Here is a 17550-nt window from a genome sequence, read left to right on the forward strand (position 1 = left end):
TCTTTTTTAATTGGATGGTGACAGCTTTGTCGGAATTGTAATAACTTTTGGAGAAAAGTACGGAATGTGGGCTCATGTTTTGAGGAATTACGGATTACGGGTACCTTTTAAAAGAAGAATGAAACACGGGCAAATCTTCAAAATAGGGTGGTCAAAAGACCCTGATACCCTTCTGACATCGACAGAGTCTTCCTTTTTCATTACTGTCACTTAAATTGGTGTGCTTCACGATGCTTCTTTTGGTTCGTTCAAATGTGTATTTTAACCGACAAAACCTTGGGTTCGTTTCTATCTTGGCCATCGGAAATAATGGGTACGCCGGTGGAAATAGGGTGCAAGCCGAAAATGGTGTACACCGGTAGAATTCATGGGTATGCCGGAGTAAATAAAGGGGTACGCAGGGGGAAATAGGGTGCAAGCCGAAATAGTGTGTACGCCGACATAAATAATGGGGTACGCCTGCGGAAATAGGATGTAAGCGGAAATAGGGTGTACGCCGGCAGAATTCATGGGTACGCCGACATAAATAATAGGTACGCCGGCGTAAATAATGAGGACCAAAAGATAAGGGAAAAGATTCTAAGCCAAAAGAGACGTATTCAATAACGTTACCGTTCTAAGCCAAAAGATAAGTGAGAAAAGATAACGTTAGCGTTCCAAAAAGTATTCAATAACATCGGGGTTCCAAAAAGTTTTCCAACATGTGTCAAGCATCCATTCGTCTCTAGTTATTTCCGACGGCCAAGATAGAAACAAACCCAAAGCTTTGTCGGTTCAAATTCACATTCAAACGAACCAAAAGAAGCCTCGTGAAGCGTGCCAATTTAGAGGCAGTAATGAAAAAAGAGGACTCTGTCGATGTCAGAAGGGTAACAGGGTCTTCCCCCCCAGATTTTGAAGATTAGCCAGTGTTTCATTCTTGGTTTTGGTGGTGGTGGTGAGTTGTACTTGAAATGGTGGCCATTTAGTGGGCCTCCCATTTGGGCTCAAGTGAGACCACCTACATTTAGACCTCTTTTTAGGGTGTAGGGCCCACTTAAGAAAATTGGGGCGATTTTGTAATTTGAGATGGACAAATATATATATATTTTTTATGCCCACAGTCAGTTTGGTTATGCAACTCAATTGCTTTTTAGGGGCCACTTATTGTGTGTAATCTGCAATCTTAAAAACCTCTTATACTGCAGTTTGCACGTAGCAGCCAAAATGCAACTGATCTTTCTAGTCAAACCCTGGGTGGTCATAAATACACTAGGGGGGCTGTCCCATGTAAAAAGGGGATGAATATAAGACTTTCCTTAACTATTTAGAAAAGTAAACAATGGGGCAAAAACTGTTATTATTAAAGAAGTGTGATTATCATTTCAAATATTACCTAACAAGACTAGCCACGTGATGTTGATTTTTCCTCCAAATGAAAATACATTTTATAAAGGGGAACCAGGCTCGCGGGCCGTGCCACCCAACCAAGCCCGGCATGGCCCACTGCTTCGTGCCGTGCCTGCACGAGTCACTGTAGCTCTCCGTGCCGTGCCGGGCCTCAGGCGGCACGGCCCGTTTGCCACCTTGAGGGAGGAGACAAGAATTGGAGATCCCTCGGACTTACCTAGGGTTTTCGTTGTTTGTCTAGGAGTAAAAGGTAACGATAAGAATAAAAAAGGTCGATGATAAGGCTAAATATGAATATAAATTGGGTCCTAAATGTGAATCTAATCATGAGATATTGAAGTCTCGCTTGGCACTTAAGTCAGTTTTTGGCAATGTCTGTGGTTTTTAGTCTCTGGCTCTCTGATTGTGTAAAGTGAAGGAGATAAGTTAAGCTCTCAGTAGTACAGAAAACCTGCAACTTCCTAAAGTACAACTGCCCCTAGTGTTCTTTCATGATCTCCAAATCCTTCCTTGATCCACGCCATTGCTGACATACATCATCAAAAGGTGTAAACCAGAACTGGACTGAAAGTGGCATGCTTTATCGTTATTTATCACAGAACTGTTCCCTTTTTGGGGGTCTTGAGCAATAATCTGGCCATTTCTTTCTAAGTTTTTTCCCAAAACAGTAAAGATTGAACATGATGCAACTATGGATTCACACATCATTCACCTACTTTAATCCAAGCATGCTTAGAACAAGCACGGTAACTAAGTGGATATAAATGAGAAAATGGAGCTATAGAAAACCACTATAGATGCTCAAACTTTAATGAGAATTTACAATCCTGAACAATATGAAGTTCCCCCTATTCTTCTCCACAATCCTTCATAGTTACCCAAGAACAGCCCGCAATCATTTTTAAATCAAGTTTAGGGTGAATCGGGACAAGTGGGAATAAAAAAGAGTAGTCTCACATGACGCTCAATGCGATAGTATGAAAAAATACAACCCGACCCGACCCAAGAAACTCCCTTGGTAGACCTGCAGTGGCGGAGCCAGAATTTATACATAAGGGGGGCAGGCTTATACATAAGGGATCAGGCCAGCTTCAAATTTTAAAGGGGGTTGGGTCCATTTGAGTTGGGCCTATTAAGGAGTTTGGCCCACCCAACTCAACAGGGGCAGCTGCCTCCCTTATGCTACATGTAGCTCCGCCCCTGTAGACCCGATTTATGAATCATGGGTTTTCCAGAACAAAAACCCAACCCAAGATTGTTTCTCGGGTAGTGTAGAACTGTAAGGTTCTTCAAAACATGACCCGCTCGACCCAAGTTGCGACCCTCCCTAAATCCCAGGGCAATCCCAATGAATGCCAAGTTTGTTGCATCCAAACAGACCTCAATGCACTGAAAAAGACAAAGGTAGGGAAAAAATAAGGAATCTTGAGGAAATGTATGCTCACCACTGGCTTAACTGCCAAAACCATTTTAGAGGGTATCTTGAAGCATCCAACAAATAGTATAGCTTTAGACTATTATTATTATATGGGATTTGCTAGGGACCATCGCAGATGGTAGGGAGCTGCCATCTCATATGAATTAAATGAATGAGACAAAAATCTGAGCCTATGTGGCTGCTTTCTCATGCAACAGCTGGTCCGCAAAATACCTCTGCTATGGTCCCTAGAAGCGGTCAAGCAGGAGCTGTAACGCGTAGGGGTGTAAACGGATCGAATTCGGAGCGGATATGACTATATCCGAATTCGATTACAGTATACACTATCCGAATTCGGATTCGGATTCAGATTCGACGGATATTTAATATCTATTACCGAATTCGTATCCGTCGGATATTGTTCGAATTCGGATATTATCCGTATCCGTTTATCCGGTAAATTCGAACATTTTATTGCAACACTTTATCTTTTTTCTTCTACTTACTCGAATGAATTTTTCAAACCCTAAAACTAGACCTCTACATTCTCTTCACAAAATTAACTCTCAAACCCTAAAATATATGAGATCCTCTTCTTTCTTTTAAAACAAAGAGAGAGAGAGAGAGAGAGAGAGAGAGAGAGAGAGAGAGAGAGAGAGAGAGAGAGAGAGAGAGAGAGAGAGAGAGAGAGGCGATGGGGATGGATGATAGTGTTGGTAGTGGTCTTTGGGTTTTTTCTTTTTTTTTGTATATGATGGAATGAGTTTGGGTTATTTTGATGGAATGGGTTTGGGCTATTTTTGTTTTTATTTTATTTTTTCTAAAAAGAATATTCACTTTTCTTATAGAAACAAAAGATAGTGTATCATTACTAAAAATAAATATTAATGATATTATTAATAATAAATAAAAAGGATTTACTTCTCGGATTTGGATGTTAAACGGATCGGATAATATTCGCTTTAAACGGATTCGGATGCGGACGATAATCGAATTTTCGAATATCCATTTACACCTCTAGTAACGCGTGGAAGGCCCCACTCAATATCTCTCACCAACCAGAGGAGCACGAAAATCACGAGAAAGACGATGTTGATTGATCCAACGGCTGGTAAAAACTTTCCTGGCGAGATATAGAGAATCACGAAGATCACGATGTCACGTGTTTTGTCATCCTCACCCAAGAAAACATTTTCCTAATACATGCAGTCATCAAATTCACCCAAAATACACATCAAAATCACTAATATTGCCATCAAGGGTGCATCACGCAATTTTGCCTCTTGTTTAGGTTTCAATCCAACGGTTAGGATCATCTGATCAGAACATTTTAGCCCTAATAAGGGTGGGACCACCACCATACGGTAACGGTAGGCTTAAAGCCCGTCTGCTTAGCATTTCTATTTCAGAAAATTCGGGCTCTCTCGTTGAGGGTATAAAACTTTGTCGCTTTCAGCACATGCAAAACGCTACCAAAGAGTGGGTAGGAAAAATTAATAATAACTAAAAAAGGACGTAATGTTTTCGCCCCCACTTCAGGATAATGCGCCTCCTTGTGGACAGCCTTCAACGCTTTTTGACGTCAAAGACTCAAATCTCACATTATCAGTGGGGCGCATAATCCTCTACAGGGGAGGCGAAAATATCATCACCCTTAAAAAAAATGAGAAAGATATAAAAACGGCACTTTGGACAAAGATCCATCGTCTCTCGCTCTCTTTTTTTTGAAATAGTCTCGCTCTCTTCATTCCACTTCATGGCGATATCTCTGCAATTTTGCCGATTCTCGACCCGGCCGGAACTCCATCTGCCGGAAAATCCAGCCGGAATCCGATTAGGATGCCGGAAAAATTTGTCCGTCCGGTGCGGTGGCGGCGACTCTGCCGCTCCGGCCGTGGAATCGGATTTTGATGCGAAAACGTTTCGCAAAAACCTAAAGAGAAGCAAGAATTACAATCGCAGGGGTTTCGGACATAAAGAAGAAGTCCTAGAACTCATGAATCGGGAGTACAGAAGTAGGTTCTTTGATTCCTCGATGAAATTATTGTTCAATTGATTCTTGAATTCTCCATTGATTCGTTGTTTTCGCTCGGTAAAGACCCTAGAACTCTTCTGAATTCTCCATTGATTCGATGTTTTTGCTAGATAAAAACCCTAGAACTCATGTTTTGTTCGGTAAAAACCCTAGAACTCATGTTTTTGCTCGGTGGAAGGTTTAAATTATTCGTTTTCCTTTTGCGGAATTTGAGTTCCAGGTTTCATTTGCTTTTTTTTTTTGAGGAAATTTATCGAAATTAAGGGGAATTGAGTTAGGTCGATGTTAGAATTTGGTTTGTAATTTTGGTTTCGGTTTGGAGATTTTTAGGTGATGTGATAAAGACATTGAAGGAGAACGGATACGAGTATACATGGGGTAATGTTAGAGTGAGATTAGCACAGGCATTCGGGTTTTGCTGGGGCGTGGAACGAGCTGTGCAGATTGTCTATGAAGCGAGGAAGCAATTTCCAGAAGAGAAGATTTGGATTACGAAAGAACTTAGTCACAATCCGACTATTAACGGGGTTTGGTGAATCTAATCCCTACTTTGTTTGTTGCATGAAGCTTTTTTTCACCTTGTAGTTTGTGAAATGTTATCAGCACAACCATATTTTGATATTTGCGCAAACCCAGCTGTTTTTTCTTCTTAAATTGGCTTGTGAGAGCATTTTGGGAAATTTAGTAAACTTTTAAGAGCTCTTTAAATACTAAAAGACAAGATGGTTTGTGAAAATATCAAAATATGGTATTTTCTGTGATATTCGATGCCTATCAGCATGTGTATGTGTAAACTTTCGTGTGATTGATTCGTATGTGTGAAACAGCTAATTACTCTAAAAGCTTAAGCTGTTAGAGTTGGTGTTATTTAATCATTTATACTTTAACAGTATGATTCTGGGAAAATCTTACAGGCTAGAAGAAAAAATAAATAAATAAATTTGGGCACTATTGAATTATTGTTAACTGTGTAGGCAATTACTATTCATAAAATAAAAATGAATAGAAAAAAGTTGGGTGGGAAGTGGGAACTTAGAAGTGTTAAGAACTGCATTCTTTTCTAATCGAGAATTGCGTATTTTTTTTTTTCCATTTTAGTGATGATGTGTGATGTAATTTTGATCTGGAGAGCATTTAGAAGTCAGATCCTGCAACTAATATGTGTTCCCTAGTCCACTCCTAACCGTGAACCCTTTGAAGGCTAACCTTTATTCTGGCTCTACTTCCGTTCCTATGCTCACTTCTCCTTTCAAGCTTTTGCAAACTTCATTTTAATTCCTCCCACGTAAAGCGTTAGGAAATTGTTATATTTGAGAATCAGATTTCAGAAATGATTTTTGGTGCCATCCTAAAAGCAAGAACCACACTGTTCCATATTTTGGGACGGTAGTCATTTTCCTTCACTTAATTAATACTTGCTCCGTTCACTTGTTTTCCAGGGAAAGGAAAAGAAAAGGTTTCCCGAGAATCTGACGTGGCAAAAGGAAAAGAAATCCCGAGAAACTGTGAAGGAAAAGGTTTCCCACACCTGTTCACTTGCGCAGGAAATCCCGGGAAATTGTGCAGGAAATGGTTTCCCACGCCTGTTCACTTGCCAATTAAAGGAAACCTAAACATAAGAAATCATTTTAAAAATTTAATCATTTTTGTAAGATACATGTTCTCATTTGAATTACAACATAAATGGGTCAAACCTTTGAAATTTTGTTTTACACCCATATGATATTTACATTCCCAAGGCTCCATTTTTTACATTCAGATGGGTGTAAATAGTGTGTGTGTGTGTGTGAGAGAGAGAGAGAGAGATTACATTAAGATGTTAAGAGGGATATCAAGAGCATTAAACTCAGCAACAAATGCCCTGACAGATTTTAACGAGCTAAGATCAAGTTTCAATACATCCACACGAGCAGCTTTGTTTCCATTGACAATGAATTGTTTCGTATCGTTTGCAGCCTCAATGTTCCTTGCAGCAATAATAACATGTCTCTGCACCAATTCCACTTGCTCCTCCTGGAACAAAAAAATTTCGTTTGAAAGTAGTTTGGATTAGGGGTGCAAATTGGGCCAGGTTGGGTTGAGCTTTTGCTAAAAAGGGAATTTGAATCAACTCGAACCCGACTCCATTTTATGGTAAAAGCTCAACCTGAATTCTGAAAAATCGAACCGAGTTGCACCCCTAGTTTGGATGCATCTCGAAGCGGAAAGTAGCTAAACACCACTTGACAAAAACATCCAGTAGGAGAATATCAAATATAGCCACAATTAGTACACTTTAATTTGCAACATGGTATTTTGAAATACACTGTAAATTACAACCTAGACCGTCGCAATCTTGGGTGATTTGAAATACTTCTTTGGTACAGAACTTGCTAATTGTCATGAAAAGACATCTTTTGGTTAGCCATTACATACAATTGCTTTTACAGTTATATTGGTAATGAGGGGAATTGTTCGGGCATCAAAGGTCTACAACTGGGTGTTGTACATGCAAACTAAGTATTAGAAGAAATCCAATGCATCAGAAGTAAGAAACAGGACACTAGTACAAAATCTTGTATTTAAAACAGAGTAATATCCTCAAATAGATAATTTTCATAATGGATACCTAAATAATGTATAGAATTAAAAAAAGAAAAGAAAAGTAAATACAACCACTGGAGCTGAGTTCCTCTTATATTTTAAATGACCATGTTCAGGCCATAATCTAGTACTTAAGAGTGCCAATCCTGCTGAGGAATCACCATGCTTTCGATCGAAGTAACTTATTTTCTACAGCAATGTAGCTTCTTGGCGCTTCTATTTTATAAGAACAATATTTTTTGACCAGAATTTGGTCAGCTCTTAAACACATAATACCAGCAATATGACCAGAATTCCCCACATACAACCATTAACAAAAGAGATATAAACCTTAGAAGGATTCATTTAACTGAAGCATGAACTAGACCTGTGCTGCATTTCTGGCAAGACATGTTCATTCCTCAGAAATGCAGCATGAGAAAATATGATAAATTAGAGGCAAAATTAAATACAGATTTTTTTTAAAAGCATCTAATATCAGAAAATAAACCCAAAACTGAAACTGAAACAATAGAAAAGCTCATGAGAAAAAAAAAGAATGAAAGAAAAAAATCCATATAAAAAAAATCAGAATGAGGAGATGAAAGCAAAACATATCCCAAATTTATTGTAACTCATAAGCTTACCGCACTTCAAGAGTAGCTTCGACTAGCTTACACCACCACATTCTTCATGTAACATTACTTCAGAAAAAAAAGAAAAAAAAAAAGGTTACTACCCACGCGTTTCTGCAAAAATGGCCCAAAAAATCCAACAAACAAATTCGACCAAAAATGAAAAAAAAATGTCAATAACAGCTTCAAAACCAAAAAAAATGGCAAGCTTGCCTGGAAAGCCAAAAAACCCAAAAAAACTTCACTGTAATAGAGGGGAATAAGAAGAAGGGAAAACCCAAAAAAACAAAACAAAATAGAAATGAAGATAAGAGGAGAGAAACATACCTGGAAAGCCAACCTTGCCATCCGTTTGATGAAGACGAAATTTCAGATGGCTGCCATGGACGGACGAAGAAGGGAGGAAGAAGACTATTTAGGGTTTCTTTTTACAAGAACCTCTTTACTTTGAACAACCCACTTTACTATTTCATCTACCGTTTTTACTCCTCACCGAACGACTTTTAGTTTCCCGGGAAACCGAATCGCGCAATTTTATTGGGATTTCGTTTCCCACTCTGGTGAGAAAATCTTTCCCTCCATGTCATTTTATCAATTTCCACGTCATTTTTTTCAATATCCACCTAACCATTGCTATTTTCCCGAGAAGGCAAGTGAACACCGCTATTTTAGCTTTCTCGGGAAAAAAAGAGGTGTTTTCCCGGGATTTGGTCTCCCGGGAACGCAAGTGAACAGAGCCGTAGGGAAGAGGGTTGTCATTCTGTTAAGATGAAGCATTACCTGTATGCTTATGATGTATTTCCAAAATCACTGGCTAAAACCTCCCCAAGTCATTGACTCGCACGAGTTGATGAGTTGACTCGGTTTTGACTATTAGCAAACTCATTTGACTCACTTGAGTCAATAAAAAACTCGCAGCTTCAATTGTTGACTCAGCTAAGTTGACTCGGTTTAACCTACCAGTATCACGCTAACGAAAGAAGTAGTGCACGATATCTGCTCGGCAAGCTTTATGCTTTATCTCGGTAGGCGGAGCTCTCTAACCCCCTGTTAAGCAAATACCCAAAAGAGATTTGTGCTTACCGGCTTCATATGATTCAGGACCTATTTGGAACTAACCTAACCAAGAACATTATTCAACAGGCCAAATGATTGAATACAGTTTTGAAACCACACATGTGCGTGAATAGATCCCAGTAAATATATCTTCCTTTCTGGACATTGTGGGGTACCCGATGGAGGGCTTTTTCTTTAGCTGTATAGGAACACTTTTTAGTATGTATCCTGTAATTCGCACTTTGGATACCGTTTTTTTATGTTTAGAGCTAGATTTATTGAGTGGGAGACATTGCTCGAACAATACTGAGCAAATCGTCTCTAAATTCCTGGCTATTTTATGTGTCCCAAATTCCAAAGAAAGCTGTCGCCCAGGTGCTTGGAGGTTGGCACATATTATAGTCTGTGGATAACACTCGTGACGTGTATAATGAAAGGATTTCTCTATCTCAAATGTTCCCAGATATAATGAATGAGCAACTTACTTGCTAAGATTGGGATCCATATCAAGTTACAGCATATATGCTAGCTACATGTGGTTATGGGCCGACCAAGGTGTGCTATAGAATGGTCCCCTTAAAGATGGATTTCTTTTGCCTTCGAAGGCCCCATATTCAAGATACCATGACAAGTCAATGCTATCACTGGACAGTAGGTAAGTAGGATAGACTCCATTAATCTTCAATTTCAACTGGGTTGCTTGAAATGTTATTAGTATCTGCACCTTGTAGTAACATATATTTAAGTATTGAATCAACCACTCGCTACAGATATGGAGACAATTTCGTCATGGTGGTCAGTAATACTATGATTGCATACACGATACAGCAACACAATCTGTTTATTTTCTTGAAAATTGTTTTTTTTTCTGCTTATTCTCATATGAAGAATTTAAGTGTGTAACAAATTGACGGGTACATTATTAAATTGTTAACCGAACTTGCTTTCTTACAGATTCGCATACTCTGGTGTGCTTAGTTGAATCTTCAAGGCCCATGAATATATTGGAAGTCCGTGATATTTTTATGAATTTTCATAGCTAAGGGTTCATAATTGAGATATTTAATTGAGTGCCTCTGTATCATTTAGTTTATACCTATGAAGTTATTTTATATTTTAAATTTGTAGAGGTTGAGGGAGATGGGAGTGCAGAATATTCCCATTGCGGATGGGAAGAAACAATTTGATCTTGTCGAAAAGGGTGATGTAGTGGTTTTGTCTGCTTTTGGAGCTGCTGTAGATGAGATGTTGACGTTGAGTGAAAAGAACGTACAAATAGTCGACACAACTTGCCCGTGGGTATCTAAGGTACACATTTCAGAGAATGACATCTTGCGCTAGTCTAACAATGACATTACTGGACATCTTTTTTCATAGTTTTTTATCACAAAATAATTTGTAATGTTTTGAATTTTTTTTAAAGGTCTGGAACTCTGTTGAAAAACACAAGAAGGGGGACTACAGTTCAATCATTCACGGTAAATACTCTCATGAAGAGACTATTGCAACTGCATCTTTTGCAGGGAAATATATTATTGTGAAGAACATGGCAGAGGTATGTTTTTTTTTTTTTCGTTTTCCCACTTTGTTGCTTGTGTTCTTCCTTGTGATGATTCAAATAATCAAATGTAGTTATACATGTTTAGTCACTATTGTTGGAATTGTTTAACTGAAACCAGGCAATGTACGTATGCGACTACATCCTTGGAGGCAAGCTCGATGGATCTAGTTCAACAAAAGTGGAGTTTATGACGGTACAGATTTGCTGTGTCTGTCACTGATAATTAAAAAAAATATTCTTGGAATGATTCAGTGAAATAATAGTCTGTATGTCTGCAGAAATTCAAGAATGCAGTTTCCCCAGGGTTTGACCCAGACATTGATTTACTAAAAGTAGGCATTGCGAACCAAACTACAATGCTCAAAGGTGAAACCGAAGAAATTGGTGAGTCACGATTATACTATTATGGTGTATCTTCCATTCCCTTTTATCTTTCGGGGAAAAAACAAATCTGTCATTCCCTTGTTATTTTGTTCGTACAATGGAGCTTGTGATATTTAGGCTTTTACTTGTTCAACTTCCAAGGGAAATTGGTCGAGAGGACCATGATGCAGATGCATGGAGTAGAAAATATCAACGAGCACTTCTTGAGCTTCAATACGATTTGCGACGCCACTCAGGTACTGTTCTCTTGACAGATTTTCTCAAGACATCGGGTCACTCTTACGAATTCTTGGCAATTAGAAAAGTTGGTATAGAAGGTAGTTGTGGTCAGTGTCAATGATTCTTCAATCTTTTGGAAACCTGTGCTAGTTTTGACCAGCATACTGTAACTGTAATTGTCAGAATAGCATAACTATTCACTGTTTTATTTTTCTTTTTGAATGGCACATAACTATTCATTGTTAACACCAAGTTATAACTTTCCCATGTGATTGTCCACAGAATTAAAAAAACACACACACAAGGAGGCTCTAGAGATGGTGATCAAACACGTCATGAAGTGGGGCCCATGGGCACCACCCACTTGATTTTGAAGAAATGTGAAGAAGAGTTCAGGTGGATTTCAGTTTTAAGCAAGACAATTCTACCACTTGTTCGACTTCAGACAAAGTGTCCAATATGACTTGTTGCTAGTCAAATAGGAGCTATTCCACCTGGGCCACATTAGAATAGTTTCTTTTATTATTCATTTTTTTTTATTATTTAAGTTAGAAGTTTTTGCAGGATAAGTCATACAGTCCAGTTGCAGTGTTTGTTAGTTGTTTTAAATCAAATAGGACTGTTGTTTAGGGGAAGTGTATGTTGCTTGTCAATTGGTTCAAGCAATCAGACATTGGGTTTGATTAGAAGTCTAGGTGAAGAGGTCATGGTAGAGCCTAGTTATATAAAACCTTATGGCCATCAAAAGCTTGATTGAATGAATGAAGAAAAGGGCTTCTCTGCAAACACCAAACCATCGGGAGTGTGAAGCCTCCATCCTCGAGGGCTTCTCTGCAAAGACCAAACCATCGGGACTGTTAAGCCTCCATCCTCGAGGTGTGACACCTTGAACCTAGGTGTGATGCCTAGGGTTTTACTTGCATGGCTCTAACCTACCTATTTTTCTTATTTATCTGGTTACAGATATTTAGATCTGCTACTCTCTAGTTAGTTCTTATGTTTTCCTGTTTTAAATCATACTGCCTTCTCTTTTCATATTCTATCATTCAGTCTCTATTTCTTCAACCATTCATCTGGAACTGTTCGACATTCATTTCCAATCCCAAGACCAGTTTTATAAACCCGAAACTTTCATCCTTGTTAAAATTTCCACGCCAGCCATTCATCCAGATTTTGATCTTTTGTTGTTGAACCTGAACTATTACACCTTTTCCTGTCGCATTCATGATCCTGTTAGTAATTTTGTTACCAAACTGTCAGTCCAATTTTGTTTATTTCTTTTAAAACTTGTAAAGTCTGAACACAGTTGTTTATTTATTCTACTGTATTTAACAATTTTTATCCTAATCCAGTTATAAGGAGATCCGAACTTTCTTTCCTAGTTTCCTTCCCTTCCTGTCCGACATCATTATGAGTATACTTGAATTCAATTTCCAGTCCCAGAAAATCTACCTAATCTACTTGATATAGAGCTTGCAACATGTGAAGAAGGATTACCACATATCTAAAATGGAAAAAATAGTCCTTTTCATTACATTGATGACTTGCATGGATTTGTAACAAATTGGCAATAGTAAGAAACTTTGATGCTTACAAGGAACCAATCAAGGTGCTAGCATGTGAGTTACTGAATTTAACCTTTGATTCATTGTAGCAAATATCAATGATATTTTTTAAAAGCTTGTTTCTTGGGACTTTGGATAAAAATGAACGTCGAAAATATTCCTAGATTTTTATGCTCTTGTGTGGGATTGAGCCCCTAGCTCTATGGTAAAGGCTTTTTGGCCTTCCACCCTGAGGTCAGGGGTTCGATCCCAGCTTACCTATCAAAAAAAAAATTATGCTTTTGTGTCCTCCTCCTCCATAAGGAAATGAACTTTTTCTATAATACAGTTTTGGCAATAGCTAGCGAGCAGAGTTTGAAGCCCTGTCTCAACCTTTTATGCCTCAAATTTCAACCAGAGAAAAAGAGTACATAGGAAATCCTAGCTGCATCCCAAACATCATAGCTTACATGAATGCTAAAACTTCATTTTCATGCTGATAGACCATCTCTCTACAACCAGAACCCATGAGTTGGTATACTCCAGTTTAGATGTCTGATAAACTTGTATGATCTTTCTTATTTTAAATTGTTAGTTGTCCAATTCTGAAAATGTCACATGGGGACCACCCCTTTCCTGCGGTATACGGACCGATCCCTTGTGTTGAGAACTGAGAGTGTTCATTTTTTGGAGACCATCTCTTTAGAGGCATGGTTGTTTGTCTCCACCAAGTGTTTATTCATAAACCATAGCCCTGGTTCCTCACCTTTCAAATATGTTCGTTGTATTTCTTTATTCTGCTTATTACTCCTGTGTGTGTGTTTTTTTATAACACACAAAATGATTTTATCTTGTACCGCATGCTTCCCAATCTTTCCTAACTGCAGAGCTTTTGTGCGGCTAACTTCGATTGAATAGAGAGTATCAATTCTACAAGTGTCCCCCTTAAACAATTGTTAGGTCTTTGCACATATAATCATGCTAATTGGATTGACCTTTCCTGTAAATTGAATTTGAAACTTATCTCAGGAGCGACAAGATGCAATGTATGAGCTGGTGAAGGACAAAGTTGATCTCATTTTAGTAATTGGTGGATGGAATTCAAGTAATACGTCACATCTACAAGAGATTGCAGAGGACAAAGGAATTCCGTCCTATTGGATTGACAGTGAGAAGAGGATAGGTCCTGGGAACAGAATAAGTTATAAGTTGAATGTAAGCTTGAAGAGGAAATCATTGGAAACTTGTTGTTTTCTTGCTTAGCCATTTGATTAATTTAGAATGATAGTAATCAAGCTGTTTTTTTGTTTATTGTGTCAGCATGGAGGACTGGTTGAGAAAGAAAACTGGCTACCAGAGGGTCCAATCACCATAGGTGTAACTTCAGGTGCTTCTACTCCTGATAAGGTAATTTTCTTAAATAAGAAAATCTCTGCAAATAAATTCTTACAATCTTTGACTTTTGGGGCTTTCCTGTCCCTAATTGTAGTTTGGCTTGTTGGATATAAGTTCTGTTTGGGATTCACGACTCCATGGTATATGAGTGAAAGCTTGAATACTTGGATCTCCATAGTATATGAGGAAATCTGAGATTCTACAATTTTTCTTGAAAACTTGGCAGCTAGAAATTGGTATAGAAGGAAGACGCGATCGATGACACTGATTCTTTAAGAATCAATGACATTTCAATCGTTGATTGACACCTACAGATGTTGATGTTGCATAACTATTCATTGGTTGACACCTAGTTTATAGGGAAAATAATGTGCTTGAATTTCCTTTTCCTAATCATGGAAAATCTAGCCTGCCCTACTTGCGATGCAGCTTAAGTTACTATATAATGGATAATTGAGCAATACCATAAAGTTGATGGAAGCAGGACATGCCCCTCATATTTAAACTGAATTTACCAATCATCTACGTAATAGAAAACTAAAACACAACGCTACTAATCATAGGATTCATTGGTTCTTCAACTGAAAAATCCTATGGACGAACTTGGGTTGAGGATGTCCGATTTCCATATTAGTAACTGAAAAATCCTGTCTCAGGAGAACTTAGCTATGGTAAATTATATCCGATTTCCAGTAGCTGACCATTGGTTCTATCTAAATTTGTACCTTTTCTTGACTTTTTATAGATTCTAATTCTTATGTGATCGGCTCGAACAGGTTGTTGAGGATGTCCTTATCAAGGTGTTTGACGTGAAACGTGAAGAAGCTTTGCAGGTAGCTTGACTTGGGGCATCACAGAAACTTCAAGACATGAGTGCCGGTTGGTTATGTGCCTTGTTATTTATAATACTTATAAAGTAGGGGCTGTGGAGAACATTGTATTAGCTATGTAATTGTTCAACAGAAGTCCCACGAAGAATAACTCAAGATGGGTATGGATCGAAATACTCTTATCTTGCCAGTTCTAGAACTCTGAATGTGTATTGCTCGCAGAAAAAATTCGATGAAGCATCATATATTCTCCTGTTCAATCATTTGTATTGGCCTTTACTGTCATTTCTCAGAAAACAAAGCAAAAAAAAAATTCACTTATATTGGACTTAAAACAGGGAAGATAACTTGGCAAAACAAAAGAGTCATGGCAAAGGAGAGAAATCTAGTCAATCTACTGCCGTATTTTCTGAAGAGAATTATGTCTGTTGTTTGACAAACACATCAAAAGAACCAAAGCGAGACTCCATCCATGTTTAGTTGAAGATAGATTGAAGAGCCAAGGCAAAGTTTTGCTTTTGTGCCTCTAAGGAGACGACCATGGAGTTTAAAAGCAGCATGCTTTGGGGGCTGAAAAGGAAGAGAGATGGGCCCCTGCAGGAGCCTAATATACATAACAATGTTTTTTCATCTTGCATACAGGTCATTCAAAGTACTCAAACTGAGAATTACGTCAGTGTCGACAACAAATTTCGCGTAATTCACTAACACGAAAATTCGATGACAAATTACAGAGAAATTATAATTAAATGAAAAGTGGTACAACTTTCTACAATCCTCTGATTAACGATAAAATTGTGAAGACAACAATCGGTATGTTGAAGATGAGGGCTTTCGCAGCTTGATTCTCGTTCTTCGGTTTTTGAAGATGTGTAAACTTCACCATTTCAAAAAAGATGTGCAAGCTTCACTCCGGGCTTCGCACTTTATCGGTTGTGAAGATATTTTAATTTTCTTCTAGTGAAGGGCTTTTTGTGGTGGCTTGTTCTTTCGTAGGAGAGAATTCTTAAGTACTTGATTGCTTCGTTGAGGTAGAATTTTTCTTGATAGTCTTAGTGAGGGAGAGCTTTCCTTGTGTTGAAGTAGCTTTATCTGTGGATCCTTCCTTTTCTTCTTAGTCTTCCCTTTTTGCTCTCTTTGCTTTGCTTTTTGGTTTTTTTTTCTCCCCCTCTAAAAAGAGAGGAAAAATCATTATATACTACTCCCACATGCAATAACTACTCACAACCACTAGCATAGTGGTGCAAGTGGTTGTGGGACCCACTACCTCTTTGTTTTGGTTTTGGTGGTGGTGGTGAGTTGTACTTGAAATGGTGGCCATTTAGTGGGCCTCCCATTTGGGCTCAAGTGAGACCACCTACATTTAGACACCTAAGCTATATATACACTGAATCAAGATACATACCCTTAAGTCACATATTGATCTGCCCACGGCCTAGCATAAAAACGTCAAAATATTGTGCTAATACGATTGAGACTTTAATAGAAAAAGTAAAAATGCACGTGCAAGCAGTTTCTCTACTTAAATAAAATAAAATAAGAGATCATATGTTGTTTGTCAAAAGGGTTCGATGTGGAAACAAGTTTAGAAGCTTCTATACATCAGGCAATACGCAAGAGATGTAAAGCATTACTTAAATTTATATATATATATATATATATATATATATATATATATATATATATATATATATATATATATATATATCAGGCAGTACACATAAGGTGTAAAGTCTTAGTTTAATTTACAGAACATCTTCACTTGTAATACTCTTTACATGTAAGGTGTATACAAAATTTGCAAAAAACAAAACCAAAATTACTTTTATATGATCATACGGTCCTTTATGCAAATCCAAATTGAGCACAAAAGTAGCTGAGAGTCTTTCTTTCTAGAGTTTTGTGGATGGGCACTGGGAAGGGAAAGACAGCAGGTGTAGGATGATCCAAACCGTCCATGTGATAGGCATACCGTAGGATGATCCAAACTGTCCATTCGATGGGCGCCAATATCATTGGTAATTAATTAATTGTGGATTTTTTGGTGGTTTCTTAAGAGGAAATGAGGACATGAGGAAGTGGGGGAAAGAGAGAAGAGACTTTGCGATTAAAAACAAAGGGCATGGGTGTGGCAGCCTAATGGCAATATTTGTTTGAATGGGCATACGGTGGAGAGGTAAAGAGGGAGGGTGATAAAACATTTGTGGAAGCGGAGATTGGTGCTTGGAAAAGCAAAAGCTGATGGGATAGGCCACCAAATAGGCTTTGGACGAGATAGAAGGTTGGGTTTAGTGGATTGGCTCCAAGTGAGGCAAGTTTTGGCTGTTTTTTGAGGGGTAGAGTTCATAAGTCGAATGACAAGAATACCCTTACTCTAATAAGTAAAGGTCAAATAGAGAACAAGACCAGATAAGGGAAAGTTCATGGAATTTAGACTAAAGTATGAAAGAAATAAATAAGATAGCAAAAATAGCCTAAGGAATTTCATAAAGCTGTATCTTAAAGGACAGGCAGAATACATAG

At 38.1% G+C, this 17550-nt stretch overlaps 1 protein-coding gene and 1 long non-coding RNA gene across 2 annotated transcripts; one reads left to right on the forward strand and one right to left on the reverse strand.

Moving 5' to 3' along the window:
* The first annotated feature begins 4510 nt into the window (after positions 1–4510).
* LOC143875541 (4-hydroxy-3-methylbut-2-enyl diphosphate reductase, chloroplastic-like) lies at positions 4511–15287 on the forward strand. Its single transcript, XM_077377113.1, has 10 exons — positions 4511–4821; positions 5172–5368; positions 10223–10402; positions 10518–10649; positions 10774–10848; positions 10934–11039; positions 11181–11275; positions 13832–14017; positions 14123–14209; positions 14974–15287. The coding sequence occupies exons 1-10, from the start codon at positions 4563–4565 to the stop codon at positions 15037–15039; spliced, it is 1383 nt and encodes a 460-aa protein (XP_077233228.1). The 5' UTR covers positions 4511–4562; the 3' UTR covers positions 15040–15287.
* LOC143875542 (uncharacterized) lies at positions 6522–8836 on the reverse strand. The gene is made up of 3 exons (XR_013250137.1): positions 8366–8836; positions 8051–8107; positions 6522–6854 (listed from the first exon to the last, which is right to left on the reverse strand). It is a non-coding gene; the product is annotated as an uncharacterized LOC143875542 (long non-coding RNA).
* Positions 15288–17550: the final 2263 nt, after the last annotated feature.

Source organism: Tasmannia lanceolata, unplaced genomic scaffold (genome assembly GCF_043159265.1).
Source record: "Tasmannia lanceolata isolate RefF3 unplaced genomic scaffold, GAP_Taslan_0.1 ptg000004l, whole genome shotgun sequence".
Classification (NCBI taxonomy): domain Eukaryota; kingdom Viridiplantae; phylum Streptophyta; class Magnoliopsida; order Canellales; family Winteraceae; genus Tasmannia; species Tasmannia lanceolata.